Genomic DNA, 22,081 nt, shown 5'->3' with positions numbered 1-22,081 from the left:
AGTGTGAAGGAAAAGCAGCCAACAAGTGCTCAGCATATGTGGGGACTCCTTCAAGAATGTTGGAAAAGCATTCCAGGTGAAGCTGGTTGAGAGAATGCCAAGAGTGTGCAAAGCTGTCAAGGCAAAGGGTGGCTACTTTGAAGAATCTCAAAATATTAAATATATTTTGATTTGTTTTAACACATTTTTTGGTTTCTACATGATTCCATGTTATGTCATAGTTGTATTCACTATTATGCTACAATGTAGAAAATAGTAAAAATAAACACCCTTGAATGAGTAGGCGTTCTAAAACTTTTGACCGGTAGTGTATATAAATAAAACGTAAACTAACCTTCCCTGTGGCAATTATATATATATATATTTTTTAAACATACCCCTCCCCCAAAGTAGTTTTACAACTCTCCCCTATTTTGGACCACCCCACCCTAGTCAATTGCAAATGGTCCCTTATCACTGCATATTGTCTTTGCTTGAATTGCCCTGCCAACGCATTGTTCTTCTCAGACCATTTTAAATAAAATTATAGACTCTTCTCAGGGACAACACTATATTTCACGAGGATAGGCCTTACCATTGCTGAGATCTCATTGTGATCGGAAAGGTTAAAAAGGTCACGGACAGGTCAATGTAACTCAGTCAACAACGGCACCAAATCACCCATCTTCATTCTTAAATTCAACAAGTTTCGTCAAATATCTAAAGATGGTGCTCAATTGGTGTGACATTTTCAGGGCTGATGTAGAACAAAGATGATTCATATCAAAGTACAAATGTAATTAAAATTAGCCAGTACAGAATACATAATTACAGTAATTTAAGCCCAATAATTGAAGGTAGGGTGGTCATACTAGTAACAAAGATTATTCACTATATCAATTTCTGAAATTCCCTCCACAGCCTAACATACACAACACTTCTCACTAAGTCTGAACCGTAACACAGAAACCTACTAGTCTAATAACATAGCTTACTTCTAAGGTAGGCCTACACCCGAGGTGGGTTACATTGGAATGTTATTTTTGGTGTTGAGGAAAAACTGCAGAAAATAATTAGCCTAGGCACAGAAGAGAGAGTGAATTGTCTGATATGGGACACATTTTCAACACACTGGTATTTAGCCATGATTTTATTGATTGTAGGGCTGTAGCCACTGAACTCTGGTAGTTTTTATTTGAAAGAAAACCATCAATCACAAAATTCACTGCAGGTACAATACAGCCAATGAAAGAGCTAAACTACATGAAAAGCACAACTTTAGCTAAATATATAACTTTATTTAAACTAACAAAAGATCAACAATTTGATAGAAAACAATGTGCAACAATAGCAAAGGCAGCCTGGAGAAAAACATAAAACACAACCAAACAACTTATTTTGGTCTATTCTAAGCACGTGTTCTGGGCCCGTAACATTAAACATTTTAGAGTAGGAGTGCTGATCTACGATCAGTTGAGCCTTCCAGATCATAATGAATAAGAGGGAGGGTACCTGATCCTAGATCAGGACTCCTACTCAGATGTCTTGTGAACAATGGCCCAGGTTTCTCCTCTCAGGCAGTGAACACATACAGGCCTCCTGCTCTCAGTCGGTGAAGACGTACAGCCGTCCAGAGGCGTTACCCCCCAGTAGAGCGTTCCTGGTGGGGTGGAAGGCTGTGACTGAGAGCACGGTGGTCATCTCTGGGTCCTGGAAGGAGTGCTGGAGCTGCCCACTCTCATGGAACACCTGGATAGAAAAGGATATACTTTATTGTCCCAGAGGAGAAAATTGTCTTGGACACAGTGCCCCTATATACAAAATATATGAAACGTTACCCATACCATGCATAGCCACATAATCCATAACTTGTACACTGACCTTACACATTCTGTTAGGGGAATAGTAACACGACCTCAGATCTTACTTATTGTTGTTGAGGTTTGATGATAGACGTGGGAACAAAGGAGTGCTTATACCTGGACTCTGCGAGGCTGCTGCATGCTGCCCACAACGAAGCAGTCGTCCCTCTTGGGGTCCCACATCGCCTGCAGCTTGGACAGCCAGCGACCTGTGTACAAGTTCTGTCTGCAAAGAGGGACAAAGAAAATGGATTCATCAGCATTACACAAAGAAACTATTACAAAGACTCCTGGATTTGCTGGCTGATGTCTATTGGTATAAAGCACACATAGTAGAAATAACAGCGGCATTGGAGAGTAAACCCATGCAAACAGCGGTTGTGGGATCTTTCCAATGTTTTTCTATTTCATCTTTATTTAGCCAGGAGAGATAAAACAATATTTCTCAAGAGAGACCTGGTCAGTTTTGCTTTCTAAATGTAATATAATGAATTTACTGGATGGAGGTCAGTAGAGGAGCTCTGGAGGTCAGTTCCGAGGTGTCGTAAATCCTGAAAAACAAAGTCAATTTAATTGCTAAACATTTCAGGTTTCAAGTATTGGAGAATAAGCTTAGTGCAACTTTTAAAACACTTAGCGTAGCACATAATCAAATTACTTATTTGAACTTCATAGTCATTAAAAAAAAACATTTATCTCTTTACATATGTGCTAACATCTTACTGTGGCATGCAGACTCACCTGATGTTGTTGTCTAGGCAGGTGGTCACTACTCTGTTGCCAGTGCCAGGAGAGAAGTAGGCACTTGAGATGCTCTTTGAGTGACCATAGAGCTGGGAGACTGGCTCGCTCCACGACGCCTTCAAACATCGAGCATCGTAAATGCTCACAATACTAAAGGAAAATCAAAACATCAATATCAGTTTTTGCAACATAAAAGATCAATGGATTTCCTTAATAGGACTATACTATAAGTAATAATTTTGTAAACTTGACAAAATGCATAAATCAACTTATTAAACCATAGGATTGTCGCAAGGCTTGTAGAGATTGCTTGCCATAATGACATGGCTGACATATTGCACATCATAGCACTGATTCCCATGTTGTACCTGTTCTCAGCCACCATGATGTACTGCTTCTGAACAGGGTGGACGTGAACACAGCGAACCGTCTTGGTATCCAGGCTATGGAGGGACTCATGAGAGGTTCTGAGTAAAAACCAGACAGACCAACATTAATAAGGCATTAGCAATAAGCTTTTGACTTATAACACAATGGCCAGTCCTTGTACAGAGAGAAAATCAAAACGATGTTACTTTACCCTGGAGTCCGCCTGTCAACAATGGCAACGTCTCCGTACCAGTCCCCGGTGACCAGCGTCGAACAGTCATGTGAAAGGAAGTCAAAGGTTTTCAAGCCATCCTTGATCCGATACACCTAATTGGAGAAAGGACAGAGATAACGCAACAAAGACCAAACAGGGAATCTAAAGTCTGATATGTGAGGTTCAATTCCATTTTATGTTGCTTTGGAAAAAACAGTTTGCTAAATGCCATATATTATCATCACTGTATTATGCATGGTACCTCATCAAAAACGGCTTTCTCCACGTCTGTGCTCCGTAGCGTCCCGTCGTAGCTGAGGGTCAACAGGTCTGTAGGATGTGACCTGGAGAACGCCATGCATGCCACCGGCCGGACGTGTGGCTCAAACAGCAGCACGCCCTCATCCCCCATATCAGAGTCCTGAGGAAACAAACAGCAGCACGCCCTCATCCCCCATATCAGAGTCCTGAGGAAACAAACAGCAGCACGCCCTCATCCCCCATATCAGAGTCCTGAGGAAACAAACAGCAGCACGCCCTCATCCCCCATATCAGAGTCCTGAGGAAACAAACAGCAGCACGCCCTCATCCCCCATATCAGAGTCCTGAGGAAACAAACAGCAGCACGCCCTCATCCCCCATATCAGAGTCCTGAGGAAACAAACAGCAGCACGCCCTCATCCCCCATATCAGAGTCCTGAGGAAACAAACAGCAGCACGCCCTCATCCCCCATATCAGAGTCCTGAGGAAACAAACAGCAGCACGCCCTCATCCCCCATATCAGAGTCCTGAGGAAACAAACAGCAGCACGCCCTCATCCTCCATATCAAAGTCCTGAGGAAACAAACAGCAGCACGCCCTCATCCCCCATATCAGAGTCCTGAGGAAACAAACAGCAGCACGCCCTCATCCCCCATATCAGAGTCCTGAGGAAACAAACAGCAGCACGCCCTCATCCTCCATATCAAAGTCCTGAGGAAACCAACAGCAGCACGCCCTCATCCCCCATATCAGAGTCCTGAGGAAACAAACAGCAGCATGCCATTGTCGTATTCACAACAACTGGGAACTCGGAAATCTCAGACTTCAGCGCATTCAAAACAACTGGGAACCCGGGGGAATAAATAAAAACTATCCCCGACTGATTTTTGTTGTTGTTGTTGATTTGAACGGTCATCAAACTCGGGCCTCTTTCTAGAGCTCCGACCTGGAGATCACTGATGTCATGATTTGACCTTTTATTTTTCTGAGTTTCCAGTTGTTTTGAACACAGCAAGAGTCCTGAGGAAACAACAAAACGGCAGCACGACATCACCCATACCAGACTCCTGAAAGATCAACAAAAAACAAATAAGCCCAGTCACACATGAACTCTACGGCATCCAGCTTCACTGTGTGTGTGTGTGTACTCACGAGGTTCCACAGCCCCACTCCACCCAACTTGTCCCCAGCAGCCATGAGCAGACGACTGCTACACGGATGGAAGGCAACAGAGCAGATACGACTCTTCACCACCTTAACTACTCCTCCAATCTCACTCAGCTCCATGCTCTTCAGAGTACTACGGTACCTGGAAACATATCCAATGTAATGTCAGCCTGGCACAGGTTAGGGTTTTACACATCTTACCATCCAAATCAATACAGGATGTCCATCAAATAATACAAATATATACATTTGTCACAGAACGTTAAGAAAAAAGGCCAAATCCCTTAACATTCAAAATGAAACTCACTCTTCCAGACCCAACTCCTCCTTTTCTTCTTTGATTAAATCCTGTGGAATATTTTTTTGTTTTTTAAAGCTGCAAACAGTTATGCTGAACATAGGACTGAAGAGTTAGCCTGGTCCCAGATCTGTTTGTGCGGTCTTGCCAAATGTTATGGTCATTTTCATGCCAAATGAGTTGACAAGATCGCACAAACAGATCTGGGACCGTGCTAGAGAAAAGTAGGTCATGGTGAACAAATGTGCAACCTCTGTCCACAGCTTGAGAAGCTCAGGTGGCAGTGAACTATCCTCCTCCATGTTGATTGGCTCCATACTAATGGGACCCTCTGGCTTCCTGGCACGTTCAATCTTTAGTAAATACACGTCAACATAAACAAACAAACCATTATCATGAGAAATAAAGTAGCGTTTCAAGATTAAAATGGAACAAATGTGAAAAGTTGGTTTTTCTGTGTAGTGAAGTACAATTTCTTAAAATAAGAGCATATCCTATTGGTCAGTTACTCACGTCGCATTTTGCTATTGGTCAGTCACTTACTCGTTCAGCTTCATAATAAATCCTATGTGGTTCCGGGGGCAGGGGGAGTCGCTCTGCTTCCTTCTTCTGGATTCTCAAGGACTTGGTGCGAGGAGGCAGTATCTCTGTCCAGGCTACCTTACTGTAGTGAGCCAAGACATTAGTTACATTGTGTTAGAAACAGAAACGAGTCCCACTGACATTCTCTATCCAAGCTGACCATAATAAATACATTCTGTATGCCATAAGTTACAGAAGCTCATATTGGCTTTATGTCCTAAAGGGATTAAGTACGTATAACGGAAGCTCATTCACTTTGTACTGAGACCAAATTCGACTGACCAATGTAAGTACATACACAGGAAACATTGAAGTAAATATTTTCAGTCATTGGTACAAATATTGAATCTGTCATTACTTTAGTTTCTGTTTCTTGAGACCTCTCTGTGTTTTTTCTGGTTTCAAATCCTGTTTGGCCTATTGAGGAAACAATAATATATGTTATTAATTTCACCACACAAGGAGTTCAGTAAAATATGCATAAGTAGATACCATTTAAATTCTGTTCTTCAACAAACTAACCTCAAGCAGTTTTATGGAGGACAGGAACACTTGGTTTTGTCTGATATTTTCCAACCGTTCCAATTCATATATCGATAGACTTCCAGGTTGTATCTGCAATGTGAAAACAAAGAGTAAAGTGAGATCACCAACAGGACTGTATTCATTCGTGCAGTTTTCAAATGTCTCCTCTTGGACCCACAGACGTTTCACACTATTGTTATAGCCCTGAACTAGCTCACCTGATCGCCTAAACAAGGGTCGTGTCCTCTGCTCAGATGTTGATGATGTATGCCACAACGCCTGGATTGGTATTTTACATATCAGCTAACCACAGAATACGTTGTTATAGCTATCTGGTGTCCGACGGCAGTCGATGATTTGGCACACAACCATTGGTTGATGCATGCAGCGTCTGAGCAGGGGAACATGACCATAGGCTTGATCATTTGTTGACAAGTTGAACCGTGTGTGCTAGCCCAGGAATAGTTCAAACACGTGGAATACCTGGGGGTCACCGAGGAGATGTTTGAAAACCTCTGCATTAGTCCACATGTAACATATGAACCTGGGTCTACCGCGGGAGAAACGAACATCTTGACCATTAGACCAAGAGGAAATTCTCTATTGGCACTAGCACCGACTGATTTTGAAGTCGCAGGTAGGGCTACCCATCACGTGACCATGAGCAACCATGACCGACTCAACTCCACTACAGTCACCCCCTTTGATCTCCTGCCCCACGACAGATCGGGCCCCACGTTGGGGATAAGAGCCTTTAGACCAAGAGGAAATCCCCCATTGGCCTGAAGGCTGAAATAGATTTTGAAGTCGCAGGCAGGGGCTACCCATCACGTGACCTTGAGCAACCATGACCGACTCATATCCTCTACACATACGCCATAGCAAACGTTTCGCAACGGAAAAGAAAAACAAGCCTTTTTTATTGGGCAACTTGAGGTAGTCTCTCCCTGTTTCAATATTATCCAATCAGTTCTCTTCCGTTTCGTGGCTAATGAAACATGACTCCTAGGTTATTTGGCCTAAATACTGTGTGTAATGAACACTTACATCCTTGTCTTCCTTCTCTTTGACTGTTTCAATTCTTCCTTCCAATTTCAAAGGAAATGCTTTTCTCTTGAGACAAATTGCATTTAATTGTAAAGTACTAGCATTGCCCAGTTATAGCCCATTATACACACAATTGAGACAAACAATCATGCATGCATACATTCATTGAACTTGCACTTTGGAGTTGCATCATGGATCAGTGGTCATCATATGGGTGGACACAGGTACCTTTCTTTTCATTCCTTGATTTTCTTTGAAGCTGGGATTTGGTACCAGTACCTCATCTGGGGTGAATTTCTTGGGTTTGCACCCCTCTTTTGCTGAATGGAGTACAGGGACACCATTCTCGGTGTTCGCTGGCTTCATTTCCTGCAATTTATGTTGGGATGCATTTCAATTTGGTAATGACTTAAACAGGTTTATAATTGATCATAAAGATAGCACAGTGTTATCTTCAGCTAGATAGCTAGCTAGCCCCGACAATGCTGGAGGTCCGGGGAAGAATGCTAGTTAGCTGCCCAAGGAAACTTCAGGTGCACATGGGCGGGTAATTTACAATACTACAGTAAATGCGACTGCATTAAAAGTAACCTCAGAACCCGGAAACATATATCGCATGAGCGCTAGCAGAGACGAAGATGGGGCATCACTAGCTTCTATAACCACACAATTATAATATCCGCCCATTTCTACAATTTATCTTCTTAAAATGTGATTTTAAACCTAACCTTAATCACGGACTGCTAACCTCATACCTTACCTTAAAAATAATGACCGAAAGCACATTTTTGTAGTAAATTTTGACTGTGGCTGTGGAATCTGACTGGAATCTAACTTTGTGGCTAAATAAGCTAGTGGAAACCACGGATGGGCGAATAGACGGTCGTCAGTAGTTACTACAGCCACAAAGTCATAAAGGTCAATTCACCATAATTTCAGGTCATTTAATGCTTAAAAACAAAACACATATTAATAATATATTCGGCTACGGAAGTACTATTTCTTATCGATCTCAACAGTTTACGTCCAAAAACAAATTATGTGAAATGAAGTAAACAAATACTGAGTTACTGGCTAACTGCACTGGCTAGCATAGCTAACGAACTAGCTACGGTCGCTGCGCACATGACATCGATGAACCACCAAAGGCAAAACCCCATTTCTGTTACAAATTGAGTAGGGCAGGTAGATGGTTTTTCGTGCTAAAAGTTGACCTTTAAAATCTTATTTTAAACCTAACATTAGCAGCAATGCTAACCTTAAATTAACAAAAAGTGAATAATTATTTTCATACATTTTTACGATATTGCCAATTCTGACAGTGTCATCTAGTGGAAACCCAAATAGTCAGCTATAGATCATCTTTGGCGCTAGTCAGCTGCTTCTAGATGTCTGTTGAGGAGAGACAAGTTTGATAAGACAACGCATACTGGTCCTAGGTCTCGTTTTAGTACATTACAGTCATTGCAACCTACCATTTAATTGATCTCCACCCACCCAGGGCACCAGTCCATGCATAACTAACCCAATGATTGTACAATTAAGTTAGGATTGCTTGTCACTAACTAACGTTAGCGTCTATGAATGGGGTGTAATAAATACCATTTTAAATAACACAAGCATATTGCTATTACATTGTTATAACTAACTTCTTTCTAAAACAGGGTTTCTCACAAGCAGAAATTGAGACCCACACACACCCAGAGACAGATGGCTGACACAGAACATTCATAAACACTGATAAGGCAGGAAAGGCCTTGAGCAAGAGTGCTTGGGTCTGCATTTCACGAAATAATGAGACACACACATAACCAAGGACTGAGGGCTGACATAAACCTTTCATAAACACCGATTAAATAGGAACATCTGCGCACACACCTAATCTCCTGTTTTAGCTGAACATTTGGTAACAAAGAACTTTTGATACAAGACTGAGAAGGATGACGCAAAGCTCATCCGGACCAATCTGAGAAGACAACAACCTGATCAGGACCAACCAGAAAACCAGATCTACCAGACTCAACCTACTTTCTGTCCTGTATAAAATGACTATGTATTTCTGTTATCTGGGCTCTGTCTGCAGGTTCCTTACGAGCTGAATGAACGAGTCCAAGCATGCTTGTATCAGATATCTTTACCTCTGAATAAAACTGCTTTTTATTATACGAATATCCACCTTGTCCAGAGTCTCTACTTCGTCTCAGTTCTCCAGTAAACTTGTGTCATCAACAGGGGTAAGATATACTTAACGATATCTTCGAATGTAACCGCTGAAAACATACTGAGAAGGGTGTGCAATAGATAGCTAGATATATATTAGCTCTTGCAAACCCTTCTCTGTGTGTAGTGTTTACAGCCGTTACATTCGCCCACTGTTGGCTACATCCGAACTACAATTCTGATGTTACGTTTTAATGTTTAGAAACTTCAGTAATCTTCGCTCAAAACGGATTTCAGAACATATGCTGATATGCCCCTTACCTTTCGTGAAGCGAGAAAGCGTCTTTCAAGAAAAATACACACCTTACTGTAGCAGTTTGGAACAGATCCACAAGCTGTGTGCCTCTAGTTGACAAACTACACGTCCTCCCCAGTTAAGCTTAAACACAGGTGTTCACCGAACACTAGATAGTTAATTAGCACAGGTGGCCACCTATGTCTTCCATAAATAAGTGATGTAACACGGAGACATGGCTGTGTGGGAACACACTAACCCTTTGAAGGTGTGTTGTAATTGAACTTTTATATTATTATTTTTTCCTTGCCGATATGAAATATACGTTCCTTGTGTTTTCAAAATCGTACCGCAAGCGATGAGTTAATGTTTAGAGTTGGGGCTCTTAACAAAACACCCCCTGTCCGAAGATACTACTATCATCAATAGGCGCTATATCAGTAGCTAAGTAGGGTTAACGTTGACCTAGGTATTTGACAAAAGCAATATGTCGCAACCAAAAAATGTGTAATGGAAACGTAAGATGGGAGACATTTTCTAAACATTACATTTTTATCCGTTGGACTGGGGTGGATTTTTAATCTGTCAAACTTTCTTTATTGCAACAGATCTGATGGAAGCGGTGTTTTTCCTGACTTTCAAGAATGGCTGAATTGATTCGCCTTGCTTTTCTGTTTGGCTGGCAAGTTTTACCATCCAATTCTTTCAGATCTACATGAGTGCAAGTTTCACCATGGCACGGACTATGGCGATACGTTGGCACAAGAGATGTATTAGAATATGGCAAATATTAGTCAATTATTGCATTCTATCCATGCTGGTTTTTGCGGGCTACCTGCAGTTGTGTAAAAATACATTTAAAGTAGTTTGGGGTATCTGTACTTTACTATTTGTATTTTTGGCAACTTTTACTTAACTACATTCCTAAAGAAAAAATATACTTTTTACTCCATACATTTTCCCTGACACCCAAAAGTACTCGTTACATTTTGACAGGAAAATGGTCCAATTCACACACTTATCAAGTGAACTTCCCAGGTCATCCACTCTGGTCTGGCAGACTCAATAAAAACACAAATGCTACGTTTGTAAATTGTGTGAGTGTGCCCTTGGGTATCCGTCAATAAAGGTTGAAGTATAAATTTATACATTTACTATTTATACTTAAGTACATCTTAGCAATTACATTTACTTTTGACACTTACGTATATTTAAAACCAAATACTTTCACTTGGGTCATTTCATAACTTAAGGTATCTTTGTTTTTACTCTATGACAATTGAGTACTTTTTCCACCACTGGCTACCTAGGACATGAAACAGATAGATGGGAGGGCGTACAGGCTGTCTGCGCAATTTGCCTAAATGGGTAATGGAAACGCTTCAAAAACTACATTTTTATTCGACAGACGTGACCTCATTACGTCCAGCTGTTTTAGTCGACACCCTAGCAGGCAATTGTCGCATCTATTTTCTACACTAACTCTAAATGTTGACAACAAAAAATATCACCGGACAAGTTAACGGAAACATAACTTGTGACTCACTAGCAATATTTCATGGGTAGTTGTATATGGATAGTTCTAAGCGATGGTCCTTAATCTTACCTGCAATATGTAGTACAATTTCACAAACGCGTTGGGAAGATTTGGTTCTTCCGAGACCATCAGGCAAACCGAGTCGCAGATACTTAGCTTGCAAGCTACGTCCGAACAGCTGTGTGTGTTTTCTTGAATCATTTGGTTGATGTATCCTGCACCACAGAAAACCCCTTTCCCGCCACCATGGTGTGTTGTAACAAACTCCTCCCCTTTGTTGTGCAAGATAATTCACAGCAGCTGATTGGTTATTATCTTTTTTATAACAGAGCAGACATCGCTTGGGGCACATTTGTTTATAAAAAATTAACCAGGGATCAATATAATTTTGCTTTTCGTGTGCCAATGGCTTTGGGGGTACAGCTCTTAGGAATATATATATATATATATATATATATATATATATATATATATATATATATATATATATATATATATATATATATATATATATATATATATATATATATATATATATATATATATATATATATAACACATGGAATCATGTAGTAACCAAAATAGTGTTTAAACAAATCAAAATATATTTTATATTTGAGATTCTTCAAAGTAGCCACCCTTTGCACACTCTTGGCATTCTCTCAACCAGCTTCATAAGGTAGTCACTTGCAATGCATTTCAATTAACAGGTATGCCTTTTTAAAAGTTAATTTGTGGAATTTCTTTCCTTCTTAATGCATTTTAGCCAATCCGTTGTGTTGTGACAAGGTATACAGAAGATAGCCCTATTTTGTAAAAGACCATGTCCATATTATGGCAAGAACAGCTCAAATAAGCAAAGTGAAATAACAGTCCATCATTACTTTAAAACATGAAGGTCAGTCAACCCTGAAAGTGCAGTCGCAAAAACCATCAAGCACTATGATGAAACTGGCTCTCATGAGGACTGCCACAGGAAAGGAAGACCCAGAGTTACTTCTGCTGCAGAGGATAAGTTCATTAGTTACCAGCCTCAGAAATCGGCAATTAACTGCACCTCAGATTGCAGCCCAAATAAATGCTTCACAGAGTTCAAGTAACAGACACATCTCAACATCAACTGTTCAGAGGAGACTGCGTGAATCAGGCCTTCATGGTCGAATTACTGCAAAGAAACCACTACTAAAGTACATCAATAAGAAGAGACTTGCTTGGGCCAAGAAACACAAGCAATGGACATTAGACTGGTGGAAATATGTCCTTTGGTCTGAGAAGTCCAAATTTGAGATTTTTTTGGTTCCAACCGCCGTGTCTTTGTAAGACGCAGAGTAGGATGATCTCCCCATGTGTGGTTCCCACTGTGAAGCATGGTGAATGAGGTGTGATCGTGTAGGGGTGCTTTGCTGGTGGCACTGTCTGTGATTTATTTAGAATTCAATGCACACTTAACCAGCAAGGCTACCACAGTATTCTGCAGCGATACGCCATCCCATCTGGTTTGCGCTTAGTGGGAATTTGTTTTTCAACAGGACAATGACCCAAAACACACCTCCAGGCTGTGTAAGGGCTATTTGACCAATAAGGAGAGTGATGGAGTGCTGCATCAGATGACCTGGCCTCCACAATCACCCGAACTCAACCCAATTGAGATGGTTTTGGATGAGTTGGGCCACAGAGTGAAGAAAAAGCACCCAACATGAAATCTGCATATGTGGGAACTTCTTCAAGACTGTTGGAAAAGCATTCCAGATGATTACCTCATGAAGCTGGTTGAGAGAATGCCAAGAGTGTGCAAAGCTGTTATCAAGGCAAAGGGTTGCTACTTTGAAGAATCTAAAATATATTTTGATTTGTTTAACACTTTTTTTGGTTACAATATTATTCCATATGTGTTATTTCATAGTTTGTCTTCACTATTATTCTACAATGTATAAAATACTACAAATAAAGAAATGAGAAGGTGTGTCCAAACTTTTGACTGGTACTGTATATATATATATTTTTTTACAAAACCACAAAACTACATGCAAAAAAAGTAACCCTCAGCAGCATCAGTCTAAAATACACTAAATATGCCTAGTACAAACCTCTAAAGAAAATATAACACTAACCAAAATGTCAAATCAAGAGAAGCTAAAATATTGGTGATGCTTTTGTGACAGTAGGCAACTACAGTACTAACTAGGATCTCTTACACACTCAAAACCAGAGCAATATGTTGCTACATAAGCACACGATTCAAAGACTCTCACTACCCAGTCATTGCCTACTAACTAACCATGACCAGCCACATACCATATACAGTACAAACCTTCATAATACGATCCAGTTATAATTAATTTCAAATAAAATGTAAAACTCACATTGTAACAGTATAACTACAGTTCTTAAAAACATGTCCATGCAAATAACACAGAGATGCCCACTCCTGTCCTCTGAATGAGAAAATGTATCCTGTTTTTCCTGAGTTCTCATACTGTAGCTGAAGACTCTGACTGTGGCCTTCTCTTCTTCTCTTCTGAGTTCCCGTTACATCACACTGGGGGGAGAGGATAAGAGGAGCAGGCTGCCAGTCCACACATGTTTCTCCCTCGTTCTATTAGGAAATATCTGAGGAGGAAATACAAAACAAGATATATTCTGTAAGCTATACCAAACAAATATAAACACAACATACAACATTTTCAAAGATTTATATAAGGAAATCAATCAACTTTAAATAAATTAATTAGGCCCTAATCTATGGATTTCACATGACTGGTAATACAGATATGCATCTCTAGGTCACAGATACCAAAAAAAAAAATAGGGGTGTGGATCAGAAATCTGGTATCTGGTGTGACCAACATTTGCGTCATGCAGCGAGACAGATCTCATTCGAATAGAGTTGATCAGGCTGTTGATTGTGTCCTGTGGAATGTTGTCCCACTCCTCTACAATGGCTGTGTGAAGTTGCTGGATATTGGTGGGAACTGGAACACGCTGTCATACACGTCGATCCAGAGCATCCCAAACATGCTCAATTGGTGACATGTCTGGTGAGTATGCAGGCCATGGGACATTTTCCAGGAATTGTGTACCGATCCCTGCGACATGGGGTCATGCATTATCATGCTGAAACATGAGTTGATGGCGGCGGATGAATGGGCCTCAGGATATTTCTGTGCATTCAAATTACCATCGATAAAATTCAATTGTATTTGTTGTCCGTAGCTTATGCCTGCCCATACCATAACCCCACCCCCACCATGGGGCACTCTGTTCACGTTGACATCAGCAAACCGCCCACACAACACCATACACGTGGTCTGCAGTTGTGTGGCAGGTTGGAAGTTCTGCCAAATTCTCTAAAACAATGTTGGAGGCGGTTTATGGTAGCGAAAAGAACATTCAATTCTCTGGCAACAGCTCTGGTGGACATTCCTGCAGTCAGCATGCCAATTGCACGCTCCCTCAAAACTATTACACTGAGCAAAAATACAAACGCATCTAGAGATCTAGAGATTCTGGGTTCGAGTCCAGGCTCTGTCGCAGCCGGCAGCGAACGGGAGACCCATGGGGCGGCATACAGTTGGCCCAGCGTCCTCCGGGTTAGGGAAGGGTTTGGCCGGCAGGGATGTCCTTGTCCCATCGCGCACTAGCGACTCCTGTGGCGGGCCTGGGAGCAGTGCACGCTGACACGGTCGCCAGGTGTATGGTGTTTCCTCCGACACATTGGTGCAGCTGGCTTCCGGGTTAAGTGGGCATTGTGTCAAGAAGCAGTGCGGCTTGGTTGGGTTCTCAAGGCTCTCAACCTTCGCCTCTCCCGAGTCCGTACGGGAGTTGCAGTGATGAGATAAGACTAACTACCAATTGGATACCATGAAATTGGGAAGAAAAAGGGGTAAATAAATAAATAATAACAATAAATAAATAAATGCATCATGTAAAGTGTTGGTCCCATGTTTCATAAGATGAAGAAAAAAAAAACAGAAATGTTCCATATGCACAAAAAGCTTATTTCTCTCAAATTCTGTGCACAAATTTGTTTACATCCCTGTTAGTAAGAATTTATCCTTTGCCAAGATAATCTACCCACCTGACAGGTGTGGCATATCAAGAAGATGATTAAACAGCATGATCATTACACAGGTGCACCTTGTGCTGGGGACAATAAAAGGCCACTTTTTAAAATGTGAATTTTTGTTCAGTGTAATAGTTTTGAGGGAGCGTGCAATTGGCATGCTGGCTGCAATAATGTCTATGTAATGTATATTTGTCTGTAACATTATGATTGGCTGGGTGTGCCTGGCTGCCAAATGGGTGACCTATGCCCTCCAAGGCTGCACCCCTGCCCAGACATGTGAAATCCATAGATTAGGGCCTAATGAATTTATTTCAATTGACTTATTTCCTAATATGAACTGTAACTCAGTAAAAACATAGAAATTGTTGCATGTTGTGTTTATACTTTTGTTCAGTATAATTTCACCCTAAAAGGAGATAGTCAGACAGCTATCTTGCAGTATAGGTGTCCTACAATGTCTGGGTGTTCAATAGCTGTTCTGTGTTCATGAAGCATCTATATAGTTATCATTAGTAAAAAAAGGAAGTTCAACAGCACTGAATATTTCTTATGTATTTACCCATCCATTCCCCAGTTGGTGCCCCAGGAGTTTTTCACGATCCAAATGGAGTGCTATTCTTTTCACCATATCCCACTGCCAGTACAGCATGGTTCACATTGTCTGTAGTGTTCTTACACGTAGTGCTAGTACAAACAAAGAATACTTTATAAAACACATGGAGGACATGTTAATTCATTGTAATAGAGGGTCAAATGTGCAGTTTGTATACCTTATGTGAACGGCAAGGAGCTTTACAGCTCATGAAAGTCTTCTACTGCAACATTGTATGGCTCATAAGTACAGTCTTCTACCTTCCACACATTATTTGATAAGATTTGGAGGTTCACAATTCGATTCCCACAAAGCTCTTTAATCCTGCCACCCAACATTTATTGTCAAGTGGGAGTGATAAGGAACAACGGAGTGTACTGGGCTTACTCTCACCTGTTGTACACACCATCTTTGTAGTGGAGGAAATCATCAGTCACTTCATATCCAAAGCTGACTGGGTTCAGTCTGGCCACAGCATCAACCATGCCCTTTTCGTCATACTGTTATAGGGGAGAAGACTGGGTTCAGTCTGGCCACAACATCAACCATGCCCTTTTCGTCATACTGTTATAGGGGGGAAGACTGGGTTCAGTCTGGCCACAGCATCAACCATGCCCTTTTCGTCATACTGTTATAGGGGGGAAGACTGGGTTCAGTCTGGCCACAGCATCAACCATGCCCTTTTCATCATACTGTTATAGGGGAGAAGACTGGGTTCAGTCTGGCCACAGCATCAACCATGCCCTTTTCATCATACTGTTATAGGGGGGAAGACTGGGTTCAGTCTGGCCACAGCATCAACCATGCCCTTTTCATCATACTGTTATAGGGGGGAAGACTGGGTTCAGTCTGGCCACAACATCAACCATGCCCTTTTCATCATACTGTTATAGGGGAGAAGACTGGGTTCAGTCTGGCCACAGCATCAACCATGCCCTTTTCATCATACTGTTATAGGGGGGAAGACTGGGTTCAGTCTGGCCACAACATCAACCATGCCCTTTTCATCATACTGTTATAGGGGAGAAGACTGGGTTCAGTCTGGCCACAGCATCAACCATGCCCTTTTCATCATACTGTTATAGGGGAGAAGACTGGGTTCAGTCTGGCCACAGCATCAACCATGCCCTTTTCATCATACTGTTATAGGGGAGAAGACTGGGTTCAGTCTGGCCACAGCATCAACCATGCCCTTTTCATCATACTGTTATAGGGGAGAAGACTGGGTTCAGTCTGGCCACAGCATCAACCATGCCCTTTTCGTCATACTGTTATAGGGGGGAAGACAGAACAACATAGCAATTGCTGAACAAGAAAACAATGTTGAGGACAGATGCAGAGGTTGTAAAATGTTTAGTTTTAGTCTCTCACACTTGTTATGTTGACAACATCTTTCACGAAGGCAGCTGCCAACTCGGGCTTGAAATTGCAAGAGCCATCCTAAAAAAAGTAATTGGGATAAAGAAGTATATAGTGAGTAATCCAAACAAGTGAGTCATAAGGATTAAATACTAGTATAACACTGTTACTTGTGTTATTAACGTTTTCCTTTTTTACACTAAGAACGATTTAGAAATACATACATGTCCCGTGTAAGGATAGTCATCTTCGGGCATGAGTCCGTTGTTGTATCTAACATAGTCAAACGCCTGGCTTGGGAGTCCCCTGAAACCAATACATTACACTATCTGAATGATGTGTTTGTAGACAGATAGCTACAGTATGTATCAGGAGGCATAGAAGTCACATGCAGGACATGAGTGATAAGCTCATGTGATTTTAAGATGGTACTGTAGGCTACCAACCCCATACATCCGTGATTGTTGAAGTCTTGAGCACAGTCCACCAGTTGCTGCTCAGACTGGAAAATATAGAATGATAACTCACAGATAAGGCTATTACCAACAACCATTCAACAACCAATTCAACTGCAGTAACCCATTTCTTTCTATTGTACCGCTTCATACGAAACCATACAGGGGAACATAGTAGGTTGACTGCCAAAAACAGTGTGAAACATAGTGTGACACCGTTGAAAATACAAGTGAAATAGGGCTAGTTCTCACCAGAAGTGGGAGTTTTCCAGTAGCTATAGCCGTAACAGACTCAAGACAGCCGGTAGTGGAGAAGGTCCAGCAGCTTCCACAATGACCCTTAGGACACAACATTAGCACACTCACTCAACATGATATCAACACAGCACAGTCATAAATGTATAGCTGCTTTTATCTTTTTCACTCGCCCGCAAACAGCCAATCCATCAGAAAATGACTTGGTCATGTTGTTGTGAATATACACTGCGTACAAAACATTATGAACACCTGCTCTTTCCATGACAGACTGACCAGGTGAATCCAGGTCAAAACTTTGATCCCTTGTAAAATCCACTTCAATCAGTGTAGATAAAGGGCAGGAGACAGGTTAAAGATGGATTTTTAAGCCTTGAGACATGGATTGTGTATGTGTGCCATTCGGAAGGTGAATTGGCAAGACAAAAGATTGAAGTTCCTTTGAACGGGGTGTGGTATTTGGTGCCAGGAGAAGTTTGTGTCACGCTCAACAGTTCCCCGTGTGTATCAAGAATGGTCCACCACCCAAAGGACATCCAGCCAGCTTGACACAACTGTGGAAAGCATTGGAGTCAACATGGGCCAGCATCCCTATGGAATGCTTTTGACACCTTGTAGAGTCCATGCCCAGATGAATTGAGGCTGTTCTGAGGGCAAAAAAGGGGGGGGTGCAACTCAATATTAGGAAGGTGTTCTTAATGTTTTGTACACTCAGTATATTTAGCCTTTGAGGGAAACGTAGTACCGGATATTTGACAGGTGACACATAGTTTCCCTTCTCTCTCCAGTCCACAGAACCAGGATATGGCCCATGGCTGCTGATGTGACTCCCTTTGGTGGCAGAGCAGTTCTGATGAAGATAAATGTAAGAACAGTTACTATTGATTAGGCTATCTTATATCAGGGAAGCTCGTAGACTTATAATTGGGGTTAACTACAGGATCACATTTTAGTAATTACATTTCACAGCTGTACCTGAGGTTCAGTCAGGAGGAAAGTCTTCCTAAACTCTGCAAAGCTCATGTCAGAAAACTGATTCAGTCCCACTGGGAAAAGGAAAGTTACAACATGTCAGAAAACTGATTCAGTCCCACTGGGAAAAGGAAAGTTACAAGAGTTGTAAGATATCATACTTGTACGTATATAAAGCTATATTATGAATACATTGGGAGTTAAGTTGTGACTGGGAAAACAGGAAGAAATTGACAAATAGTTTAAAATAAGTAAATGCATAGCCTACTTGAGAATGTGTGCTTCCCTGCATTATGATAGTCGATTCTCCTCTTATGCCCAGTGAAGATGTCCAGGCGATGGTAGTACTCCTCCAGAACATAGACTTTATTATACTGTAATAACAAAAACAGGTATAGGCAGTCAGTCAACTAAAGATGACAACCTCATACTGACAAGCAAATACATTTGAGGAAGGTCTTGGCCTACTGCTTTAATTTCTTAGAGGAAGGAACAAGATGCCTGTGTGTACAGTAACTCTGGTATGTAGGCTACTGTATGTCATCTTGCTTTCCTAAAAAATAACACGTGATGGATTTACATTGCAGCCTTTACAGTTTCACATACCTGTAACATCCATTGTTTGAAATTATATTCCTCTTTATTTTTTAAAAGAATAAAAACACAAACATGATCAGTTAGACCTATGATTTTGATGGTCACATTGAAACGGTCACTTATTTGTGCAATGGCAACATTGTAGGCTATAGCATGTTTCACTGCTGCATGTCTTATGCAATGTAATACGCTATAAATCAAATCAACGTTTATTTGTCACGTGTGCCGAATACAACAGGTTTTGAGACCTTACAGTGAAATGCTTACTTACAGGCTCTAACCAATAGTGCAAAAAAGGTATTATATAAACAATAGGTAAGTAAAGAAATAAAACAGTAAAAATACAGGCTATATACAGTAGCGAGGCTATAAAAGTAGCGAGGCTACATACATACACCAGTTAGTCAGGCTGATTGAGGTAGTATGTACAGGTAGATATGGTTAAAGTGACGATGCATATATGATGAACAGAGTAGCCGTAGCGTATAAGAGGGGTTGGTGGTGGCGGGACACAACGCAGATAGCCCGGTTAGCCAATGTGCGGGAGCACTGGTTGGTCGGCCCAATTGAGGTAGTATGTACATGAATGTATAGTTAAAGTGACGGGTGACGGGTTAAAGCGAGGCTACTCATTTCGGTAGCCTAATTATGATCTTTGTTTTTTCATTAGGCTTATTAAATACAGTCTGGTCAACTGCCCAGATCAAGATCACTAACATCATTTGTGAAGTTAACGGTCCACACAAAACCCGCTTTCACCTGCAGTGCACTGCATGGCTTGTTGGACTTGACTTTTAGTTTGTTCCTCCTCCACACGTCGATGTGTGCGTCCAAAGGGGATGCGGGATATCAACAACAAACAGATTAGGGGAGTTATGCTTACCTTCAGGTAAAAACAAGGGTGTTAAATTGTCTAAATGCAAAAATGCAAGAATAAAAGCAACAGTATACAGCGCCATACTTCCGCGTGTGTTTCGCAACCAATGCATCACATGACTTGAGTAACCTATCCATTTCATTCATGTGTCCTTGTGGCAGGGTCGGTTATCAAAGTTTTTGTAAGCACCATGATATGCCTAATTTCCCACCCCACATCAAAATAATTAACATCAAAGTCAAGAAAGTGTGCACTTACTGAGAAGATAAAAATACAATTGCAAGTATCACAGAATTATTAAAGGCCCAGTGCATTCAAAATTCAGTTTCCCCTGTATTTTGCATCATATTGTTAAACAGCTGATGAAACTAACACTGTAAAAGTGTGAGAGAAAAAAAACTATCAGTGTTATTTCCTGATAGTTGCTTGTTGAAAATACAATCTACACAGGACCTTCTAATCAGCAGGTTTCAAAGGTGGAGTTTCAGCTTGTAAATTAGTTAATAGACCAATAACAAAGCTCTCTGCCAATAAAGGCTAGTTTTCAGTCCCCCCCCCCCCCCCAACCCACCCCACTCATGCCACTCCCAGACAGTCCTAGCAAAATTCTTGCTTGAGAATCTTTTTTCGTTGCTAAAAAGCTATTTAAGTTCTTCTTCTTTTTTAACCATTTAATGGACAACTATTACAGTCTGGTAATTAATTGTTACCCAATTATTTAATATTTATATAAAAACGTCTGCATCGGGCCTTTAAAATTGTAGATTAGAACTTTACACACCTTTATACACTGCCACACATTCATATTTTTCAGGCAGTTAAAATAAAGACTATTGTCATACAACTGTAGTGATTACTAAAAATTCACAGTTCACAGCCCTGAACATAATACATCTCTAACTCTGTGTATGTCCTTCTGTCAGTCCTTTCTTCGGGTCAATGATGAATCATTTAAAATGGAAAATTATTGCTTGCAGAATTTTTTTATTTTTTAATGAAAATGTCATGTTCAGCTCATATGGTTTAAACTTTTTAAACTTGGCCACAAGAGGACAGTGCACTCCTTATAAACCAGAGCCTGCTATGAGAGATCAGTCCTGTAGATGGCAGTATAATATCACTGCAAAACTGATATGATAGAACTGAAAAGAGCAACGGTGTCTTCTGCAACAGAGCAACTCCCATTACGTATACATATTAACATTGCTCTTCTCTCTCCAACTCAGCTGTGGAGTGGAAGGTAATTGTGTTAATGCAGAACCCTAGATAGTCAGTCATTATCACCTCCTCTTCAAATATGGTGAGCTACAGGTAAACAGTGCCTTCGTAAAGTATTCAGACCCCTTGATTTTTTCCACATTCTGTTATGTTACAGCCTTATTCTAAAATGGATAAAAATTAAATCAAATCATCAACCTGCACACAATACCACATAATGACATCGCAAAAATAGGCTTTTAGACATTTTTGCTAATTTATATATTTTTTTAAATAACGTCATTATGACATTTACATAAGTATCCAGAACCTTTACTCAGCACTTCCTTGAAGCACTTTTGTCAGCGGTTACAGCCTGGAGTCTTCTTGGATATAGCGCTACAAGCTTGGCACACCTGTATTGGGGAGTTTCTCCCATTCTTCTCTGCAGATCCTCTCAAGCTCTTTCAGGTTGGATGGGGAGTGTCGGTGCACAGCTATTTTCAGGTCTCTCCAGAGATGTACGATGGGGTTAAAGTCTGGGCTCTGGCTGGGCCACTCAAGGACATTCAGAGACCTGTCCTGAAGCCACTCCTGCGTTGTCTTGGCTATGTTCTTAGGGTTATTGACCTGTTGGAAGGTGAACTTTCACCTCAGTCTGTTGTCCTGA

General features: G+C 41.0%; 1 protein-coding gene and 1 pseudogene across 1 annotated transcript; both read right to left on the bottom strand.

Moving 5' to 3' along the window:
* Positions 1 to 1,071: 1,071 nt before the first annotated feature.
* On the bottom strand, positions 1,072 to 11,303 carry LOC129834563 (WD repeat-containing protein 76-like). The gene is made up of 15 exons (XM_055899670.1): positions 11,111 to 11,303; positions 7,278 to 7,418; positions 6,000 to 6,092; positions 5,836 to 5,894; positions 5,439 to 5,559; positions 5,147 to 5,248; positions 4,905 to 4,945; positions 4,583 to 4,739; positions 3,431 to 3,589; positions 3,166 to 3,281; positions 2,954 to 3,052; positions 2,583 to 2,735; positions 2,339 to 2,392; positions 1,959 to 2,067; positions 1,072 to 1,728 (listed from the first exon to the last, which is right to left on the bottom strand). The coding sequence occupies exons 1-15, from the start codon at positions 11,240 to 11,242 to the stop codon at positions 1,585 to 1,587; spliced, it is 1,680 nt and encodes a 559-aa protein (XP_055755645.1). The 5' UTR covers positions 11,243 to 11,303; the 3' UTR covers positions 1,072 to 1,584.
* A 285-nt stretch (positions 11,304 to 11,588) lies between these two features.
* Positions 11,589 to 20,320, bottom strand: LOC129834562 (pro-cathepsin H-like; annotated as a pseudogene).
* Positions 20,321 to 22,081: the final 1,761 nt, after the last annotated feature.

The sequence above is a fragment of the Salvelinus fontinalis genome, chromosome 35 (genome assembly GCF_029448725.1).
Source record: "Salvelinus fontinalis isolate EN_2023a chromosome 35, ASM2944872v1, whole genome shotgun sequence".
NCBI lineage: Eukaryota > Metazoa > Chordata > Actinopteri > Salmoniformes > Salmonidae > Salvelinus > Salvelinus fontinalis.
The sequence above is the reverse complement of the archived record's forward strand: the minus strand, read 5'-3'. Positions and strand labels throughout refer to the sequence as shown.

Excerpts from the sequence above, each read along its gene's own strand:
- LOC129834563 (XM_055899670.1), bottom strand. The coding sequence starts at position 11,242 with ATGATTCAAGAAAACACACACAGCTGTTCGGACGTAGCTTGCAAGCTA. Across the intron at positions 5,895-5,999 it reads CCTCCATAAAACTGCTTGAG|GCCAAACAGGATTTGAAACC; the intron begins GTTAGTTTGTTG and ends TTTCCTCAATAG. Across the intron at positions 2,393-2,582 it reads TGCCTAGACAACAACATCAG|GATTTACGACACCTCGGAAC; the intron begins GTGAGTCTGCAT and ends TTTGTTTTTCAG.